This window comes from Gopherus evgoodei, chromosome 5, assembly GCF_007399415.2.
Source record: "Gopherus evgoodei ecotype Sinaloan lineage chromosome 5, rGopEvg1_v1.p, whole genome shotgun sequence".
NCBI lineage: Eukaryota > Metazoa > Chordata > Testudines > Testudinidae > Gopherus > Gopherus evgoodei.
In genome coordinates this window covers 104,873,929-104,896,481 of record NC_044326.1, presented here as the reverse complement: position 1 = coordinate 104,896,481, position 22,553 = coordinate 104,873,929, and the positions used below count along the sequence as shown (strand labels likewise).

The 22,553-nt window shown below is 38.2% G+C and overlaps 1 protein-coding gene across 1 annotated transcript in view; it reads right to left on the bottom strand.

Moving 5' to 3' along the window:
- The window catches only part of PRSS12 (serine protease 12), a 66,139-nt gene that overhangs the window by 21,546 nt on the left and 22,040 nt on the right, over positions 1–22,553 (bottom strand). Inside the window, 6 exon segments of the mRNA XM_030564310.1 lie at positions 489–567; positions 1,992–2,197; positions 12,262–12,403; positions 15,740–15,936; positions 17,945–18,086; positions 18,988–19,166. Of these exon segments, the coding sequence (XP_030420170.1) occupies positions 489–567; positions 1,992–2,197; positions 12,262–12,403; positions 15,740–15,936; positions 17,945–18,086; positions 18,988–19,166 (945 nt within the window).

The window sequence follows — 22,553 nt, the reverse complement described above, 5'->3', positions numbered from 1 at the left end:
AAGATTCTACCAGCCGGGAAAGGCTCTGACAGAGGGGAGGCAGTGGGGAAAGGTTCATTTGCTACATACCACAGTGTGGATGTACAGCTACACATATTGCCAGTGGCATGTAGTGTAGAAGTAGCCAGAGAAAGATCATGATGCACCATGATGTCCCACAGAGACTGGCACAGAAACTGAAGATGAGGAAACAGAGGAAGAGATGTAGACTGGAACATCAGCCTTTGGATGGGGCTGCACAAAGTGAACTAATAGGTGAATAATTCATCCAGTTCTAACTGGCCTGGAAAAGACCATACTTGTTGAACAAATTATGTTCTTTGTGCCAAACTAAGCCCAATATGGCAAAATTCACATTGAAAATTCTCATTTATTTCATGAGAAGAAAAAAATTAATCAGTAGCTAAACAAGGCTGAGGGCTTATGGCAACTGCACATCCCACAATTTTACATTGAAAATGACTTTCACTGTACTGAATATCATTTACCTTAAAGAATTTTTCCCACCAATTATCCGCTTCTGTCGACGATGCAGTAACCTCAATCCACAAACAGAAGCAAGGGAATCTAAACAGAAAATAAGGTTTAGGCCTTAAACTCCACACAGCAACAATATATAAGGTTTGGTAGATTAAAAAAAAGTGTATTTTATTTTGTTTCTTTAGTCAGTAAGGACATGAGTCTGTGCTGAGTACCATCACCATCCAATGACCTCAGGGGGAGTTGTGTGCTCAGGACCTGCCTTGTAGGCTCAACCCTTATATTATTCTCAAAGTTTGTCAGTGAAATCCAATTAAAAAAACAATAATCACATACTCCTACAGCAAAATTTCATTCTGGTATCTTCATGGTGGATTTTGACTCCCACACTGTTCTCTCTCCATTCACAGGACTCCCACACAAATATTTTTGACTCAAACCTTTTAAAGGTTCTGTCTGGCTGAGAATATTTTCTGAATTGTGATCTCTAGGCAATGAGGACTATCCCTCATGCCCTAATAGAAAGCTAAACAGGTGTTCAAACCATTATCTGCAGTCTCTTTCAGTTCACAATGTAAGAATGAGTTACCCTTCTGGATGTGATCCACTAAAAAGAATCTTTTAATAAATATGAAGTTATAATATGAATAATACACACAAAGAGCTGGAAATCTTTACTTATTTTTCATATCTGAAGTGATTTAACTTTAAGACCAATATTCTGCTCTGCGTTACATCAGCATACATCTGGAGTCACTTCTTTGACTTCTACAAAGTAATTTGAGAGATAGGGTGGGTGATGTAATCTCTTTTATTAGACCAACTTCTCTTGATGAGAGAAGTTTTTGTGCTTATACAGAGCTCTCCAGGTCTCACTGGATGGGGATGACACTCAGCACCTTGCAGAATCTTGTCCTTACTGACTAAAGAAACCATAAACTCAAAAGCTTGTCTTGCTCACCAACAGAAATAGGTCCAATACATAATATTACCTCACCCACTTTGTCTGTCTAGTACCCTGGGACATACATGGCTACAGTCACACTGTATACAACAAAGTAATTATTAATTTACACTAGTGTGAGAGAAGAATTTGGCTCTATATAGGGCTCAGTCCCCAGCTGCAGCCAGTCTATGCTTCGCACAGGTGGTGAGAGGGGACACAGGTGGTTGTTCACTCACCTTTATGCCTCCCTGGATCTGGTTTAACACCCAGCATAACTTAAAGCCCTGGCTGCACCTAACTGCAACGGTCCCCATGTGGTTAAACTAGAGGATTCCCCTGTGCCATTTAAATTGGCTTTGTGGTTCCTTTGCACTGCCAGAATGACATAAAGAGCAGGCACCTGACCCACAGATTTTAAGGTATAGATTTTTGTTTATAAATATGTACATTTTTCTCCTGTGAGATCAGATTTTTCACTTCCTTCCTTTTCTTTTCTTTTCCTAGCAATCATCATAATATACTTAGTTTTGAATCTAATGCCATAAACCTCACAAAGGTATTTCACTTTTATTACTGTTCCCGGAGGCCTTCTTGCCAAGGTAGTCGCAGATCACGCCAGCATCTTCACTGTGACGGCAGTTGTGTGTTCCAATATCCTGTTTTATGCAGTCTGCCAGGGATCTCTCATTTCCTGTACATTTCACATTATCCACGTGGATTGGTCCTTTCCCTTCCCCAAAATATGCCATAGTCCTTGCTCTAGCTGAGCCTCTGCAAGCAGAACGCCATTGTTTAATTAAAATGTTTTATGCATTGTCCTACATTTGCCTAAATTGAAATATATAGAAGAGGATGTGAGTAGGGTACTAAGGAGGAAGACTTTGAGGTTTTATTCCAAGTTCTGTTATTAGTTCACTGCAGAACTTTGGACAAGTCACTTACCTTCTCTTTGCCTCTATTAACTTATCTATACACTAGATTAATTGACAAACTTTGGAGGATTCATTAGTTAATGTTTGTAAAATGCTTTGTATCCTTTGCTAAAAAGCTCTATGGAAAGGAAAAGGATTTTTATATTTTAATAGCACGAAATAAAAACCCACACCACTTTTTTTGTTCCGTAATCTGTTTAATCCTTGCCTAAACTCAGCATCAATATACGCTAAAAATAATGTATTTGTGTTACAATTCTTTCCGAAAACTAAACTGGCTAAATAAGGAAGGAGAACCTACAGTTTATTGGGAAATATGCCTTCAAGTATACCATACGTTAATGGCAACTATGAACATAAATCAGGGCAGCATGGCACAGAAAATCATTAATAGTATATACAAAATATAACCTTCAAACTACAACACCCTGTACTTTTATTTTAGATGTAAAATAATACAATTAGAGAAAGAGATGAATTTCATTGTTGTAATAATACTTTTGCAAAAAGTAAAGTTCAGAGTTGGATCTTTTCCAGCCACACAAACCATTAGATCTTATTGCTACCATATAACATTGGTTTTACAACAATGTGGTGAGTCTATCGTCTGAAGAATTCATCACTGTGGCATAATCTAATAGAGAAATTATTTTAATGTATTTACCAGTCAGACTTTGTTTTCCCTCAAGCACATCTAAATTGGATGTGTAGCATGTTCATCCATCTGGGCAAAGCTTTAGCATGTCTCATTAATATTGTGTTTATGTGGTAGCCAAGATTATTACACACCTTTTTCTCCCAGCAATCCCACAAGAGCAGGTACTAATGAACACACCAGGACAAGTATGATGGCTCTGATCTTCATTTGCAGCTGCAGAACAGACAGGACTGGATATGTGCATAGGGGAGGGTGAGTTAAATACTTCTATGCTTTGCCAGTCCTGGACTGGCTGTGCACCAGTCAAGTTCCCCAGTGTAAGTTAGAGCAGTCCCCAAACTGCTGTAAATTGCACCAGCTGTCAGTGGCCCCACATGGTAAATAAAGTAGCCAGCAAAGCCCAGGCCATGTCCCATACCAATAATTGGTAAGAAGCTGCTATGCTGTCTCTGTGCCACCAGAGGATCATCCTGTAGGTAGCTTATCTATCAATTTAGCCAAGCTTTAATCAAAATATTAGGGACTACAGTGATGCGCATTACAGAAATCCTTAGAGTAGATGGAGTTCATCAAATTTATCCTGGATTTCAGTGGAGTGACACCAGAGATTAATTTAGCTTCATAAGGGCCCATTTCTGCAAAGTGCTTCAGTATCAGTTGAGGGCATGCAAAATCCTGAAGTATTGGGCCCTAAATCTGTAATCACCAATAAAAAAACTTGTGTGAAGCCCATTTTGAAATATGAGCTCTTTCATAGGATGTCTAAATCCTGAACTTGGATGATGAAAACAAAATTTAGGTATATGAGACATACATTTATATGGATAGGTATCAGGCTGAGTATCCATTTGTGGGATTTAAGGCATCTTATTAGAGAGTTTGAAAGTCTGATCTTTACAGTTTATGGGCAATACAGTAGCATTTCACTAATGACCGGAAGGCCCATTGTGAATGACTGAATTTAGCAAATTAGCCAGCAAGTGAACAAACAATAAAAAAGCAAGAATAATTCATCTCAGCATCCACTTTGTTCATTTATGTGTTGTTTTTTAATTACACTATGAAACATTATCATAAGTATTAGTAAATGTTCTGTAGTGTATTGTGTACAAGAGTACAAAGTATTAGTGATCTAAGACATCCCTGCTGGCTTTCTGAGAAGTGGGTGAGCACACAAGAACACTCTGTGTGAGTGAGTGAATTACAAGTTTGCAGATTAGTAAAATGCAAGTTAGTGTCATTTTGTTGAAATACAATGTACTGAGTGCTATAGAGCTGTAGGGTGTTGTTATATTATACCATGTGCATATATTTTCAACTAAGGTATGCTACACCTACACAGCAATAAAAAACCCTTGGCACTGAGTCTCAGAGCCTGGGTCAACTGACTCAGGCTCAGGCTAATAGCCTGTTTAACTGCAGTTTGTAGATGCTTGGGTGCCCTGGCTCTAGGATCTTTCAAGGTGGGAATGTCCCAGAGCTCAGGCTACAGCCTGAGCCAGAACATCTATGCCAGAATTACACAGCCCTACAGCCTGAGCCCAAAAGCCCATGTCAGCTGGCATGGGCCAGCTGCAGGTTTTTAATTGCAGTGTAGACATACCCTTCCCTGAAGCCTACCCCCCCCTCCACGGGATTTCAGAGCCTAGGCTCCATAGATTCATAGATTCTGGGACTGGAAAGGACCTTGAGAAGTCATCGAGTCCAGTCCCCCGCCCTCATGGCAGGACCACTGTCTAGACCATTCCTGATAGACATTTATCTAACCTACTCTTAAATATCTCCAAAGATGGAGATTCCACAACCTCCCTAAGCAGCTTATTCCAGCGTTTAACCACCCTGATAGTTAGGAACTTTTTCCTAATGTCCAACCTAAACCTCCCTTGTTGCAGTTTAAGCCCATTGCTTCTTGTCCTATCCTTAGAGGCTAAGATGAACAAGTTTTCTCCCTCTTCCGTATGACACCCTTTAGATACCTGAAAACTGCTATCATGTCCCCTCTCAGTCTTCTCTTTTCCAAACTAAACAAACCCAATTCTTTCAGCCTTCCTTCGTAGGTCATGTTCTCAAGACCTTTAATCATTCTTGTTGCTCCAATTTCTCCATATCTTTCTTGAAATGCGGTGCCCAGAATTGGATACAATACTCCAGTTGAGGCCTAACCAGCACAGAGTAGAGCGGAAGAATGACTTCTCATATCTTGCTCACAACACACCTCTTAATGCATCCCAGAATCACATTTGCTTTTTTTGCAACAGCATCACACTGTTGACTCATATTTAGCTTGTGGTCCACTATAACCCCTAAATCCCTTTCTGCCGTACTCCTTCCTAGACAGTCTCTTCCCATTCTGTATGTGTGAAACTGGTTGTTCCTTCCTAAGTGGAGCACTTTGCATTTGTCTTTGTTAAACTTAATCCTGTTTATCTCAGACCATTTCTCCAATTTGTCAAGATCATTTTGAATTATGACCCTATCCTCCAAAGCAGTTGCAATCCCTCCCAGTTTGGTATCATCTGCAAACTTAATAAGCATACTTTCTATGCCAATATCTAAGTCATTGATGAAGATATTGAACAAAGCCGGTCCCAAAACAGACCCCTGCGGAACCCCACTTGTTATACCTTTCCAGCAGGATTGGGAACCATTAATAACTACTCTCTGAGTACTGTTATCCAGCCAGTTATGCACCCATCTAAGTTGTATTTGTCTAGTTTATTGATAAGAATATCATGCGAGTCCGTATCAAATGCCTTACTAAAGTCTAGATATACCACATCCACCACTTCTCCCTTATCCACAAGACTCGTTATCCTATTAAAGAAAGCTGTCAGATTGGTTTGACATGATTTGTTCTTTACAAATCCATGCTGGCTATTCCCTATCACCTTACCACCTTCCAAGTGTTTGCAGATGATTTCCTTAATTACTTGCTCCATTCTCTTCCCTGGCACAGAAGTTAAACTAACTGGTCTGTAGTTTCCTGGGTGGTTTTATTTCCCTTTTTATAGACAGGCACTATATCTGCTCTTTTCCAGTCTTCTGGACTCTGTCCTGTCTCCCATGATTTTCCAAAGATAATAACAAGAGGCTCAGATACCTCCTCTATTAGCTCCTTGAGTATTCTAAGATGCATTTCATCAGGCCCTGGTGACTTGCAGGCATCTAACTTTTCTAGGTGATTTTTAACTTGTTCTTTTTTTATTTTATCTTCTAAACCTACCCCCTTCGCATTAGCATTCACTATGTTAGGCATTCCTTCAGACTTCTCGGTGAAGACCAAAACAAAGAAGTCAATAAGCATCTCTGCCATTTCCAAGTTTCCTGTTAGTGTTTCTCCCTCCTCACTGAACAGTGGGCCTACCCTGTCCTTGGTCTTCCTCTTGCTTCTAATGTATTGATAAAAAGTCTTCTTGTTTCCCTTTATTCCTGTAGCTAGTTTGAGCTCATTTTTTGTCTTTGCCTTTCTAATCTTGCCCCTGCATTCCTGTGTTGTTTGCCTATATTAATCCTTTGTAATTTGTCCTAGTTTCCATTTTTTATATGACACCTTTTTATTTTTTAGCTCATGCAAGATCTCGTGGTTAAGCCAAGGTGGTCTTTTGCCACATTTTCTATCTTTCCTACCCAGCGGAAAGATGATGCTGAGGAGCCTGGAGTGGGTGCTTTGAGTGGATGACTGGGGGGGGAATATAGGTACAGTTACCTGAAATGATGACAAAAGTATATTCAAGGCACCTGGTAAAGTCATGAGTTTGCATATCAATAAATTGAAAAAGAAATGTGAGGAAATGTTTATAGCTGAATTCACCAAAATGTATTTTGATTGGCTAATTTTAAGGAATGAGATTGTAGCTGGAGCCCAAACGTCTACACTGCAATTTTTAACCCCACAGCATGAGCCCTGTGAGCCTGAGTCAGCTGACCCAGGCCGGCCATGGCAGTGCTGCAGGTCTTTTATTGCAGTGTAGACATACCCTAAGGCTACATTTTGAAAAGAGGACATTATTATGTGTCCAAAGAGATAACTGTATGTCCAGTGAGAAGCATGAGTTCATTTGTGCAGACTAACATTTCAAACGGGGATGTTTAATAATACCAGATTAGGCAGAAAAATAAGTAATACTCCCAGTGTTGGGAGGGAGTAGCACAGGTGGAGCTGAACAGGCTCGGTACCAGCTGGAGATTCCATAGTAATGGAAAAATCCCCTTCCACTGGAGAGCAGTACAACATGGCTGGATCAGGGGCCAAAGAGCTCTAATGTCCATATAATTTAGACTGGAGAGTGGGGGTGAAATGTTCCTCTCTTTTCAGATTTGAATATGCACATCTATATTCCCTATGTGGATTTTTGACCACACTCTAAAGAGGATGAATAAAAAGGGAATGCAGAATAAAATAAGTGAATTGCAAAATATCTGCAAAAGAAAAATTTAGAAAACAGCTGACAGAGTTGGTAGCACAAAGTCAAGCTATCCCTAGACATTTTAATTTGTGTGACCTGCACATACATGCCAGATAATCCAAAGCCTCGTTGACTTTGGAAGCATTATAGGACAATCTTTACATAATGGGTTTAGAATGATTTGTTTAACTTGTTAGCCACAAACAATGTGTCTCTTCTTGTTCCAAATCCTCCCCCACACTTCTCCGAACAATTATATTGATTGCAGACACATACACACAGACACAAGGAACATACAAACTCCCTGATTTCTGTGGGGAGCTGATGTGTCCACATATAGTATCACAAAACAGTGACAAACTCCAGGCTTTTATTGCAAAATCATATCTACTTTGGGGATCTGCCTTTAAGAAAACTTTGTCAAGAGCATCTAGTAAAGTTTAGTGAGGTATTTTTCTACAGTTCCTCAGGGGAAATTAATTTACCTGATTGTGAATTACCACCCTTAGTTTCTAAACCCTTCTAGGAATAGTTATTATTTATGGTGTGTCGTGCTCAGAGTGTTTTATTAAATACTTAAAGTCCACATCCCAAAGAGCTTAAATCTAAATCTCACATGAAACAATACAACATACAAGTCAATAGTTTGTACACAAAAAGATATGGAGGCAAAAGTAGTAGTTTTTAAGGAGAAATATGAAGGAGAAGGAAAGAGTGAGATTATTCATTGGGGCAAAGGTTATAGCTGCCAAAGCATCAGAAGTATCAGTATGAGTAGCCTGTTTCAAAGGAGCTCTTCCACACTGTTTTAGGAAACTTTTCTGTTGCCATGCACTGGTGCAGGCTGCCACATTGCTGATAATTGCTATGCATGGGAGTTTATTCAGTGTACTACACTTCATCGACACTTGCTTAATCAAAAAATCGGTTTAAAAGGGACATTTCCCAGGGAACAGACTAAAGTCTAATGATGCTCAACAACAAATAGTACTGCTTAATGGAGAAAGTAACTCCCTTTGGGAGATCTGGATATTTAATCTTATTTAGGTCTTAGGCATTTCAGTTTTGTGCTAGAACATGCTGTAACAACAGCTTTCAGTCCATCTTTATCAGAAAGTGTATATATTAATTACCATCTTCCACTCCAGCTATACATGCTGGGTCACCAGAGCAAGTATCTCATAGTTGCCAGGACAGGCAGCTGGGTTGGCCTCAGAGCCTCAGATGTATTTAGGTGCTTAACTCCCACTGAAACCAGTGGTAGTTAGGCATCTAAATACCTTTGTGGATCTGGGCCTCAATTATTATCTCAGTAGTTCCTCCCAGGTTCATGGCCTTGTACAGTAACGTGATGAGCTCTGCAGGGGCACTACTGTTAAAATGGAGTCATCTGTTAATCGGGATATCCTGTTAACTAGTTCAAAAGGCCCCAGTCCTTGCTCTTTTGAGTAGGACACTAATTGTAGTACATTTCTTTAATACATATGTATGATTTTAATTTGATCTTCTATTTTCTGTTTTCATACCTTGCTGTCATTTCCTGATTGAACTAGGTCACCCAGTTAATATTGTCTGGTGCAGAGCAGAAGGGGAAGGAACAGCCATGTTTGGATACTGAATCAGCTATTAAACACTGTCCCCCTCAATCTCTCTCTTAAGGGTTTAATTTGGAGACAGTGAGTCAGGGATTTTCAAAGGAGCCTAAGGGTGTTAGGCACCCAAATTACACTAATTACAAGTTGCCATTTGCATGCATATTTTTCTGGTTTATGCACACACACACACCCTGTGGAAAATGCACATGTAAATACTAATATATATATATATACTTTGCACCTGAATATAGTGTTTAAAAAACTGTCCTTTCTATCAATTGTCCTTACTGCTGTTCTCCAGATATCATTAGTAGAGTGACCTCCAGCCTCTGTCTTCAGTCAGAGAGCAATGGCTGAAGGCTGGAATAAACAAAATATGATAAAAAAAGGAATGTATTTATATTTAAAGCAAAAAGCAACAAAACACCACACCAGATTGCTATTGCACTTAGGGTATGTCTACACAGCGGCTGGGAAGGTGCTTTGTGGTATGGGTAGATGGACACACACTAGTTTCACTTGAACTAGTGTGCTAAAAATAGTGGGGTATAGGCAGTGGCTCAGGCTAACAGAATGAGTACAAGCTCATCCAACTCAGTAGGAATCTAAAATGGCCCAGTACAGAAATATAAAAGGAAAAAAATCTGATCTCTGTTACACCAGTGTAAATCCAGAGAAACAGAGACCAAAATTTGTTCCACAGTATAGACTGGGAGTATAACCACACATTGAAATGAATTACAAAGCTTTTGCTAAAATACATTTTGATATTAAGATCCCAATACATTAACCAAATATATGATAGGCTTAACTATTAGAAATAAACATTAAAATAAAATATTTTAAACTGTTTCTCATTCATTATCAAGCCATGGTCCCAGTTGAGGGGTCTAGGTGGAATCAATAGGGGCAGAGTTGAGTTATTGCAGAGCACTTCTGAAAATTCCACTCTCTGTGCCTCCAATGGCATCAGCTGTTACTGCAGAACAAAGAGGGAATTCTGAATTCTGCATTAAGCTGATATGTAAAAGAAACACAGATAAAAAGCGGGGATCTGTACTTCAATATGGTAGACTAGACCCACCAAGCGCAAAGACGCACAGTGGTATATATAGATGTTCCAGTTAATGAATACCTTACAAGGTCAAAAACCTGTCCTCCCATACAGAAAATCTGCATGGAAAAGGTTGAATGGAAGTTTCTGCTACATTACCAAAACTGTACTGAAAAAATATTCTAATCTTCATTTCATATATGTTTATATATTCATGGCCCCAAATATCTTAGAATTTTCATCATGCCAATTAACTTGCTCAACAAGCATGAGAGCTTCCAAAACATCTCTCTTCTATCCTTTTCCCATATCCATAAAATTACTCTACTTGTTAGTCTTTGTCAGACATTAGGTAATGCTTCACAAAAGGTGCTTGTTCTTTCAGTTCACTCATACCCTACTATATTGGGGATGAGTGAGTGGGTTTGGTGTGTTTGTGACAGAAATATGACAAGCCTATGCATCTGAGTAGTCTGAGGAAGAAGCAGACTAAATGACTCAGTAGGAAATAATACAAATCTATAAGGTTCTTTAGCTTGGAAGTTATTTGAAAAAACATTCAAAGCAAAGCAGCCTTTTCTGGACAATTTTCAGATCTTATTAGCACTACTATAATAAAGTCTGTCCTTGGCCATCACACCTTCCTTGATTCCTAGTGCCCCAACAAGAAATTTCTAATGAGCAGTGCAAGGCTGATTGAGTGGCTTTGTTCACTAGTGGCATGTAAAAGTTGCAATTTTTTTAAATTAAATATTTTTTCCTGTTAGCTCTGTTATTTTATTTCAGCAGGCTTATTCAAGTTATTCTCATGTACCCTGCAGCCAGGCTCCTTTGTGTTATGATCCCTTCAAATCTCACAAACTAAGCAGGGTCAGGGCAGGTCAGAAAATGAACGAAAAACCTCTCAGTGCTGTTGATTCAGGGGCTAGCACTCTTACATTTGAGTCAGTACTAAAGCAATACTGATGCCTGGTGGCATTGGGCAGTGTGCTGCTGGAGTTGCTATCTTTTGGACTAGACAGAAAACAAAGTAAGTCATTAAAACCACTTAAGACTTCACAGCTATTTGAGGTCAATTGGTTCACAGCACATAGATATTAATAAAACCATAGTTTATAAAAACTACTTGTGATCAATAAACAATTACACTGAGCTCTTTGCATGAGTAAGATCACTGTCCCTAACAGTCTGGCCAAATTCAAAGCTAGTTTTACTGTCTTGACCATATGTAACTCCTTTGTAGTTTCACTGGGATACGCATTCTGTACTACTTTTCCTTTTTTAATGTGTAGTGTTACGCTGAACTGTTGTTTCACCCCAAACATGGCTACATTTCAGGTGATAGATAAATTATGTCCATGTGGATAAGTTTAAAATCTTTCGAGATTAAAGGTGTTATATAAATTAAGATAATTGTCATTTATCACCAAAACCCAGAAACAATAATTACAATACAAATAAAATAAAAAAACCAAAGAATCTCTAAAGTTCACAGGTATAGATAATCATTTCTGTATTGGCCATTATCTGTACTAGTCAGCTCTGGCCTACACCCCAGGACATTCTTTTAAATATTAATTTTCTTCTTGTTTTCATTATCTTTCCATTCCTGAAGGATGTGGCAATTCATTTCCTCGAACTTCGCTAGTGCTTTAGGAAGGCTGGAAACTAAGCTCAGTTATAATCAAAGAAGTAAGGTAAAAATAGTTCAGAGCAGGAAAGAATATTGAACAGATATGTTGAGCCTAATTCTCTTCTCAGTTACATCAGTGCAACTCACAGAAGTTGAGTGTAAATGAGAATTTGTCCTACTGTGCGTATATAATATGAATAGCCACATAAATAAGTAAAATACGGTATTTCTACAGTAGCTTCGTCATCTTGAAATATTTAGTTTTATTAAACAGATTTTTCAATAACTGCTTTTAACCTACACTTCAGTTGTTAGCTGAGCTTAGTAAAGACAATTATGCTTTGGCATTACTGCCCCCTTTCTGAGGAATATTAGCTTCCTTATGAAGAAGTAGTAAAATTACAGTATGCTTTACTTTGTATATTTTAAGTATAGCAGAGTAAAAGTATACTACACAGACAAGTATTACCTAGTCAGGTAATACTCAGGTACACACACTCTGTGCAATCAGATATGGTAATCAGATAACTTGAAAACAAGTAAAGGATTTTTCTTACTTGTAGCCAAGCTGTTGACAGACCACAGCTGCATCCTTATCAGACCATCCATCATCACAAATTGTGCCCCACTGACCATTGATAAAAATCTCCACACGTCCTTCTTTCTTAGTCTCACCATCCATCAGCCTGATGGGAGGACCTAGGAATAAGTTACACAACAACAGAAACAAAAACTAATATTTTAGGTCATTTCATCACATTCCAGGGATAAGGGTCAACTGATGCTTATGTTCAACAAGATTTCCACTTTAATTATACCATCTGTTAAAGTATTCAGGAAGCATGAAGCATTTTATACACATTACAACAAATCATGAAGCACCACTGTACTCTCTATGCTTTAAACTGTAGGGTTCATTGGTTTCTTCTATTACATACAAATATGTAGCACAGCTTATAACTTGACTGGAACTTACACAGCCCAGTTCGTTCCCCAACAGTGGAGAACAATCTGTTTGATTCTTGTGTTATGAGGCTACACCTACACGCTACCCATTTGAGCAGACCATATTCTTCATAGAAGACTTTTACAGGAGGGTTTAGCTAAACCTCACCAATAAATACAATCATTCACACAAGCCACACACTCCCCCAGTGTGCTCGCATTACAGCCCAGCAACAAATGTACTAGCCCATGTTACTACGAATTTATTACTTATACAAAGTATTCTCCAGCATCTTGACTAGTATACTCTGAAGTATTAACATCATTAAACGTAAACTACATTTGTCCAACTAAATAAAGTATATTCTGTTATAGATTTTCCTTGGCTTTTTTAATGATGTGTGTTCATTTACTCTCATTCAGAAAATCTAATATTGCAAAATCAGTCTCCCAGTCACTGATATGAATCAGTGAGATTTTTACTAATTATGTTCTCTTACCCAAAGGCCAATTGTCTATATTATTATTCTAGCTAAGTATTTGGACAGCAAGTTTCAAAAAACTGTATCATAAAAAGCCCTAAGGGTATAATTCTCATTTACACTAATGCCCTTTTTCAACTCTTTGGCAGTGCAAGGGCCTTAAAGTAGAAACACATTCAATTGGAGGCCCCTTTACTGTGTAAATGAGAATCAGCTCCTAAATCTTTTGGTAAGTAGTACTTGAGATATCTCTAATACTTTACATTAGAGTTCTTTCCAATAATTGGACAAGCTATTATTCCTCCTCACTCTCCGACAAATGAAAGACAACTTAGCTAGAAAGCCAGTGAAAATTACTGCCTACCCAAGAGGAAGAGCAAATAGTGGGCCAGATTTTGCTCTTAGTTAAACTAGTGTTAATTTGGCATTAGTCATTGGGCTAAATTCACCCAGAGTTATCGTATTAAAAGTGAAAAAGCTTTAAAACTGAATTATTTTTAACATGAAAATGTTTTTCACTTCAATTTGTTTTTATTATTTACAGTTAACCATATATTTACTTTTTGCAATTAACTCAGGCTGCGCAATTTCTTAGTTTCTAGTCAGTTACATTGTCTGGGTCTTATATACTAACAAACCTTTTTGTTGTTGTTAATGGTTCCTCAGCACTCTTTGGGAAACATTTGAATTCATAACCCAAACTTGTTAAGTGTAATAAAAAATGAATTACAAATTAACATCTGCAGAGCATTATTTTTTTAATCAAAAATGTGGTTTGTGTCTTAAACCAGTTGATTGTCTCTCTTTAATGTTTATATTTAAAAATACTCTTTCTTATACTCTTCCTCCACTGAATTCCTCTTTAGAGGAAATATTTAATACTTTCTCCAGTGTTAGGAAACAAATAGTAACAATATAGCCTTTGTCTTCTGTCCAACCATAAACATTACAGCAAATCTCAGCCTCATCTTTATTTATTCTTCTGTTCTAATGAAGTGCTATTCTGGAAGAACATGATTCTAGGGTAAATTATACTCATATTACCCAGATAGGGACAGAAGATTTTAGCAATAATATATATTTATTTAACTGTTACCTCATCTTGTTATATTTTAGCAAATAAATCTAGATGTGTGGAATTAATATGACTTTCAAGTGAACTGAGGGAGATAAGAGAATGTTACCCTATGGATTTATTTAACTGAACTGAATCTTGTTCAGCTAGGATTATGACGTATAGTCTCTCAAATGCAGCAGCATAAATAGTTTGCATCTATGCAGACAGCTGCCATGATTTGAATGCCTGTTATTTGGGGGATGAGAGGGTTTATTTCTAGCAAACATACTGTAGCGATCTCACCCATATGTTAATCATTGGTTGTATGATCACAATAATAATAATAATAATTAATAATAATAAATAATTTGTGGAGTTTGGGGAGCAGGAGGTTTTGAAGGGAAGAGAAGAAAAGAGAGAAAAAAAGATTGAAGATGTGAAAAAATGTAGTAAAATACTGTATTATTGTAAGCTGGGATAGCACTTTAAAGCAGTAAATCCATGTTTTAGTTTCATAAGGCAAACTTTCAGGCTGCGATTTTCAAAGGAACCTCAGGGAGTTAGGCACCCAAATCCCTTTAAAATTCACTGGGAGCTGGAGACCTTACTTCCTTAGGTTCCTTTGAAAATCCAAGACTCAACAACTACTACACTATACTTAGGTAAACTTTTTAAAATATGGGCAACGATTTTACAATATATGTCTCTAAAGATAAGCTCCTATGTCCAAATGTAGCCAACTAAATAAGTAACCTCAATTTCAAAAGTATTGAGCAACCTGTAGCTCCCTGATAGTCAGTGTGTGACATTTTTGATAGCCAGACTACTTATGGATTTCGGCACTTATCTTTAGACACACATTTTTAAAAATCTTGGCCATAATAGTTTGTTTCTTCTCTTTAATGCAACCTATCTATATTTCACATCAGAAAACGACTTCTGTGTTTATACAGTGCCTTGCACAATAGGGTCATGGTCCATGACTGTGGCTCCTGAACTCTACTGTAATACACGTGACTAATAATGATAATTAATAATACAGAAGTAATTCCATGTTTCTAATCATTTTCCCTGTCCATCTCGGAATGCCCTCTATTTCTCCAATCTCTCTTTTTCAGAGGGGGTGAAAGAACCTAAGTCCATAAGGAGGTGTACTACTGATTTATCATTCTTTCAGTTCATTACAACTTGCAGAGTACTAAGTGAAAGTCAATATACCATCAGGAGGGCTCACTGGGACTAAAACCCCATCCAGGCATAGATTTAGGTTTCATTGGCTCTGGATTCACTGCATTACAGATTAACATTGTTTCCCTATGCCCTGTACACTGATGTTCCAATATGCAACCTTAACAGCTCCATGTGCTCTTCAAGGGGAGACCTTTCTCTCTCCCTTCACATACGCTTATCTCTGAGTGATTGACAGCCTAACTATGTACAGGCAGCAGAATAAGTGGGGATCAAATTTGTAGCATCTTTAAAGAGTTGCATTCTGCTTGAATCTGTACACAGAGGAATGCTGACATTCATTAGTTACAAAGAATGCATTACCCAGTGAGAATCTATGGCTGTCATTATCTGGGTGACAGGTTATTCTGACATCCTCCTGATGGCTGCAGTCATGCTTTCCCCACTCTCTCTTTGAGCACTGAAGGATGGTTGATTCTTTTCCTGAGCAGCTGACATCATCCAACCAGATAGGCCTAGTACTCTCTTCTGAGTAGCTTTCTGCTGCACTTTTGCCATACCTGTGTAACAAATATGTATGCATAATTTATGAGCAATACTGCACTGGGGATATGATACTTCAGCACCAAAGAGGAAATAATTCTTTGTGAGTGGATAAAACCAACTGCTCTCAAGCACAAAGAGAATAGGCAAATTTAGCTCTGGCAAAAGAAAGTTCAGCTTCCATTAAAGTCAATGGGCGTTATGTATGCCTTTTCCACGGTAAATCAGGGCTCAGTGTCTTCTTAAAGAATGACTGTCACATTCAAACAAACTTGAAAAACATTACCTTTATGGCCCTCATTCATTAAAGCACTTAAGCATTGATTTTGGGACTTAAGCATGTTCTTAAAGTTAAGCATGTGCTCAAGTGCCTTGCTGAATTGAGGCCTCACTGACATTATATTCTGTGTTCTCTTTTCTGTCATTGTTTATTATCAAGCTCTCTCTTTTCTAATTCCCTTTACCTCCTGCCTGATTTATTTGGAGATGCCACAATCCTGGAAGTACTATAGCAGAATTACTTTCTATTGTATCATGAATAATGGATTCTGACTTCAGAGAGTGAATAAATGAAGCAAGAGAAAGGCAATGTACATAGTAAAAGAAATTCCATTTGCTCATAGTTATCTCTGTAACCAGACACAATAGGAAAGGTGATGCAGAGTACATATATGACATCGGAATGGGAGTTTTGTAAAAGATGCATTTTAAAAAATAGTTTTCCAGAGCATAGCTGTTAATTTTTTTGAGCTAGATACAGAAATACCTATACCATGGGTAAGCCTCAGTGACTTTAATGGGAGTTCCATGGGCAAAAGATTGGCAGAATCAGACTTTTGGTTTAGCATGGTGAAGCAGCTTCTCTTTCCAAAATGTGTGTATTTGGCCTCAGCCAGCAAGCAGGATGATAGAAAGGAACTCCGTGCATATCTAGGGACTTCTCCATCGCAGACCGAAGTGAGACGACAAAAGTTTCTGATCTTTCTGTTAAGAGGTCACAGATGTCTAAAAGAGACTGGAGGAAGTGGGGATGGAGTTCGATGGATTTCAGCTCACCTCTTTGCACATGGCACATATTATTTCAAAAATTCAGAGGCCCAATTCTCCTCTTCTAGGGTAAAAGTGATTCTCATTGAGATTGAGAATGGGAGGTTTTGGTATCCTGCAGAGAAGAATCAGGGTCCATGAGTGCAATGTGTCTCCATGAAACACATCTGCTGTAGGTCACTGTTTATAACTTCAGTAGTATGAAGTTAATAGCTGAGCTATGAAATTCTTTTAATCTCGAGGAATTTTCCTCATAGCCCATCCTGAAAATAAGCATTAAGAATTCTCCCAAAAGGCCTGATCAAAGCCCAGTTAAGGCAATAAGAGTCTTTCCCTTGATTTCTTCCTCTACTCATTTGATAGCATAAACCAGGAGTAGACAACCTATGGCATGCGTGTCAAAGGTGGCACGTGAGCTGATTTTCAATGATACTCACACTGCCCGGATCCTGGCCACCAGTCCAGGGGACACTGCATTTTAATTTATTTTAAATGAAGCTTCTTAAACATTTTAAAAACCTTATTTACTTTACATATAACAATAGCTTAGTTATATATTATTGACTTATAGAAAGAGACCTTCTAAAATTGTTAAAATGTATTACTGGCACACAGTACTTTAAATCAGAGTGAATAAATGAAGACTCGGCACACCACTTCTGAAAGGCTGCCGACCCCTGGTATAAACAGATCAAACTGGCTCAGAGCAGCACCGTGTAATGTTCTTCCAAATCTGAGAACAACCAGCTTCATAAATCATTTAGGAAATTACTTTCTGGTTTTTGTTCAGTGTTCTGTTTCTTATTGCAGTGCGGTATACAAAGTTTTTCACAATACAAAACTGATGCTTGTGCGAATATTAGGTAAAAAAGGCAACACAGCACATGTCATAGTTTGCAGAGTACAGACAGTATTTTGCAAAGTTTTATCACCACTGCTAAACCAAGAGTTTAGTTGTCTCGTATAAAAGGATCTTACTTAAATCCCAGCTGCCGACAGACCACCTGTGTATTCAGCTCAGTCCACCCGTCATCACAGACTGTGCCCCACTGCCTGCTGTAATGTACCTCCAGACGTCCTTCATGAGTGCCTTTCCCACCTGCTAGTCTTATTGCACCATCTGTGGCATTAGCAAGTAAGAAAAAGCAAGAATCAGTTCTCCTTAAGATGCAATTATCTTGTCATTCCCCAGGAAAAGTAAAAACAAAATTTATGGTATTGGGTCAGACCAAGGGGGTACCATGTCTGGCAATAATGTTTGAACAGAGGTGAAAAAAAAATCATGTACCTGTCAGCTGTGCAGTGCTTTATATGTAGCAATTGTTCAAGTGCAATGGAAAAAATGTTAAATCATTGATTCTCCCAAATTTTACTCACATGACTAGTTTGCAGGATCGGGCTTTAACTGTGCAATGTCAACATATACAGTTTATCTGTGGCTTTCCACATTCCTTTGTATATTCTCTTTATTTCCAAATTAAGAGCCATATGCCATGGCTGCCATTAAAAAGTCAACATTCACTTACTTCCACTACACAGTGGGAGCTGAGATACCACTTACAGAAAAATACTACAGTATTTCATATACCATTGGAAAAAAAGACTGTTGATAAATGCTGACCTTTTGATGGTGACCAAATGGCAGCCCTCACTCCACATTGAAATATCTATTGTTGGTGGTGAGAGTAGCATATGGCTGTAAATTTATATGAGCCAAATTATGCTCTCGATTTGCATGTATGGATGACCCACAGTACATGGATCTTGCCCCTTCTGCATAGAAGGGAGATTGGTTATTCAACTAGTTACTGAGATGTAAAGGTATCTTGCTGAACAGCAAGACCTTCTGTAGTTGCAAGTTTCACACATGCTTACAGATGGTCCTGCAGGACAGAGCTGGCAGATTTTACTACTGCCTGTTGCTTGGCTTCAGTGCAATCAACAATTCTAAACCATATCACTTTTCCAAATCTCTCAATCCTATAATTAATCATCAATATGCTAATTGCTCAGCAGACTACCTGCAAGAGGTGTGCAGGAAACTCCTGCATCTTCTTTGTGGCCACAGTTGTGTTCTCGCCAGGAGCTCTTTGGACACTGTTCTATGGACAGCTCGTTCCCTGTACAACGTACTTCGTCCAGCAGCACTGGGCCTGAGCCTTCTCCAAAGTAAGCATGGCTCCATGCCTTGGCTACTCCCCTGTCCAAACATAAGGAAAGACTCAAGAATCACAAGCCATCAGAAAGAGTCTTTAATTGGTGGTAGTGGCTGAAATGTTGGATACCCTCTGATCAGCGTAATTAACAGCAGCAAATTTTCAAGTTGCAAGTTAGGATTCACAAAAATAGTTATCTGGCTAGTCCCTGGCATTACTTTTTTTAATGTCACAATTAATCACAATTAATTTTTTAATCGCTTGACAGCCCTGTTACACACACATAATAACAACAATGCTACATACTTCTATAGTGACTTTCACTTTATCTCAAAGCACATTGATTAAACCTAACTCCTCACCCTCCTTAAAAACAAACCTGACATGAAGTAGGTAAGCTTAATTATCCACATATTACAGACGGGGAAACTGTGGCAGAGAAGGTCTTGATAAGTTTATACAGCAAATCAGTGACAGAACTGAGAATGCAGTTTTCCTACCTCTAGTCCTGTACTACTTTCGCTACCAGAATATATCTCCTTTTTCTACATAATGCTTCTTCAATACAAAAAACCTACAAGAATTCAAAATGTGCTCTTATATTAAGCATCATAAAAGACATTCTGTATTTTAACACTCAGTGATCTCAGGACTTTTCCATCTCTACTTGCCAGTATCCTATTCATCTATATATGAATATTAATTATCTTAATAGTTTGGTTTCTCTCTATACAGTGGTACCGATGTCTACACTTCCTTTCTAATTTTAATGAGCAGTGATTTTCTGATATTCTATTATTAGGGGAGTGGGTGGATCTGTGGACAGTTCAGAGAAACTGCTGGCTTTGGGGTTTATGTACCTAAAGGATTACTTTTAAATTAAAATAAATAGTTGCATAACAATGTTTATTATTTATTTATTTGTACATGGGAAGTGTGCTACTTAACTAATTTGCTTTAAGGGAGTAAGCCATTGTCAGTCATATATTCTTAACTAACAACAACCATCTTTTTGGAAGCAGGGAAGGTTGTGTGTGTTCTTAACTTGGGCAGTACTTGAAGATTTTGATCTTAGATTTAATTATTACAACCCCTAAATATCTTTAAAACAAATATTCAGGTGCTTTACTGTGACATTGAGGTAAGGGAGATGGGTGTGGGTGGGTGTTTGTATGCATGCACATGCGTTCAAATCCATTTAATGCTTTGTTCATCCACCCTGTCATATGTATCACTGAGTGCACTGCAAGCAAAGACAATGGGCATATCTAGACTAGGAAAAATGGTCATGCTTTAAATGTGTTGGTAACTAATTGCCACCATTTTAAACATAACTTTGCACCTTATCTAGAGAGAGCAGATAATGTTTCAAAACGTGAAAACACTTGTTTATGGTCAGCTTGTTAGCTGAGGGGCCAAGGCTTCTGGGAGCTGCTCTTTTTGTCCTCTCCCCGGGTGAATACCTCCAGCTTCCCCTGTAGGCACAGAAGGCAGTAGGGTGTGTGGGGGTCAGGGTCTTAACATTCAATGGAGTTGCACCAGGGAATAATTTGACTGACTAGGATAAGGTAGGGGGTAACAGCTTCACAAGTGCCTAGGTGACTTAAGATCTTAAAGTTGCATTTTCAAAAGTGAAAGTCATTGGGATTTAGGCTCCTAAGTAACTTTTAAAACTGGGACTTAAATTTCTAGGTCACTTAGACCCAGATTTTTAAAGGTACGTGGTCCTAACTGATTTAGGAGTTTACATTTCATTTTCAAAAATGATTTGGGCACTTATAAGCCTAAATTCCATTGACTGTCAATGGGATTTTGGCTCCTAAATCTCTTTCGAAAATGAGAATTAATCTAAATCAGTTAGATATTTCAACACTGACCACAGCAATACCAAAATACTTTTAAAAATCTGGCCCTTAGACACTTTGGCATATATTACCCACATCCATCACAGTAGCTTTAAATGAAAATTTTATTGCACTCTAATGTTATCTAGTGTTTAAAATGTAGCTTTTTAGTACCAGAGCTACAGTAGAAAGAAATAAAACGTCTGCAACAAAATGTTACATGATACTTTGTGTACTTCCAAGAGTATATACATAAGGAGTAGGGTTTAAAAAAAAAACAAAAATTGCATGTTGTGATCACTTTGGCATCATACTAAGTCTCCACAGCTATTATAGTTTGTTTTATTTTAACATTGCAATCACATCATTTTTGGCATCTTACAAGCCTAAGAACTTGTCTATGTGCAAAAGTTGTACTACTTGAACTATACTGGTAGAGTTAAAGTGACACAACCCAGCAGTATGGATACTGATATAAAAGTGTTTATACCATTATAGTTATTCCCATATGGGAAGGGAAATAAACTAAACTGGATAAGGCATCCTTATGCAATTATCACTGTATCCACATCTGGGGTTGTGCGGATATAACTATTCTGATAAAAAAAATCACACACTGAAATACAGTAGTTATGCTGATACAAAAACAGTGTGTGGGCCAGGCCTTCAATACCCAGAACTCAGATAGCCTGATCTCTATATAGAGTAAGGATAATTAATCCCATTCACCTGCATGCATAAGGATGTCTTAGAGGAAGAATGGATGGGGGGGGGGATCTAACAAATCCACTTTATTTTAATAATCTGATACTAATTACTTTGCTAAAAAATGTTCTTGTATCCAAGTATTACGACACAGCATATAATTTGTAAAATAAAAATAAAAACTACATTTATTTGTATCCCAATCTTGCAGTCCATACTACAGCAAAACTTTTATCCATACTAAACTACAGCTTTATGTCTCTTCTTCCCAACCACATCCTCTGAGGTGTGCTCAGAACTTTTGAAAATTGGGATACTTATTTAGGCGCCCACTCTTTAAAATCTAGGCCTTCCCCACCTGCTTTCTTGGAAGTGCTGCAACAGCTTGGATTTGTGCTTTTTTTTTTTTCAGCATCCGTTGTTTCAACATTTTTCCACCTTCATTTCTTTTCCCCCTCCCTCGGTGTTGAGGGATCTCCCTTATCTTTCCCCACTGTGTTGATAACCTTTTAATATCCCATCGTAAAGCCCATGCATCATAATGATCCTCCCTCTGACTGAAAGCTGGATGGAATTCCTTCTAAATACTACTGCTGTTAATTTGAACGGAGAAGTGAGTATTGGGCCTCCCTAGAAAAGCATCACAGGGCAGCCACTTTAGGAACCATTGAGATCTGGTCCTCCAGCAACTAGAAGGGCTAGGGATGAGCAACAGCCAATCAAGGCCCAACAGGCCATAATAAAAGGAGCTATTTGCTGCAATTGGTGGAGTGAGTGTTCGTTAGTCTATAGCCAAAGAAACCAGGCTGGGCTAAGGTCCTTTGCTGCCACAACTGGTGGCAGGAATTCAGTAGCAATAATGCTGATTCAATTCTAGAGAAG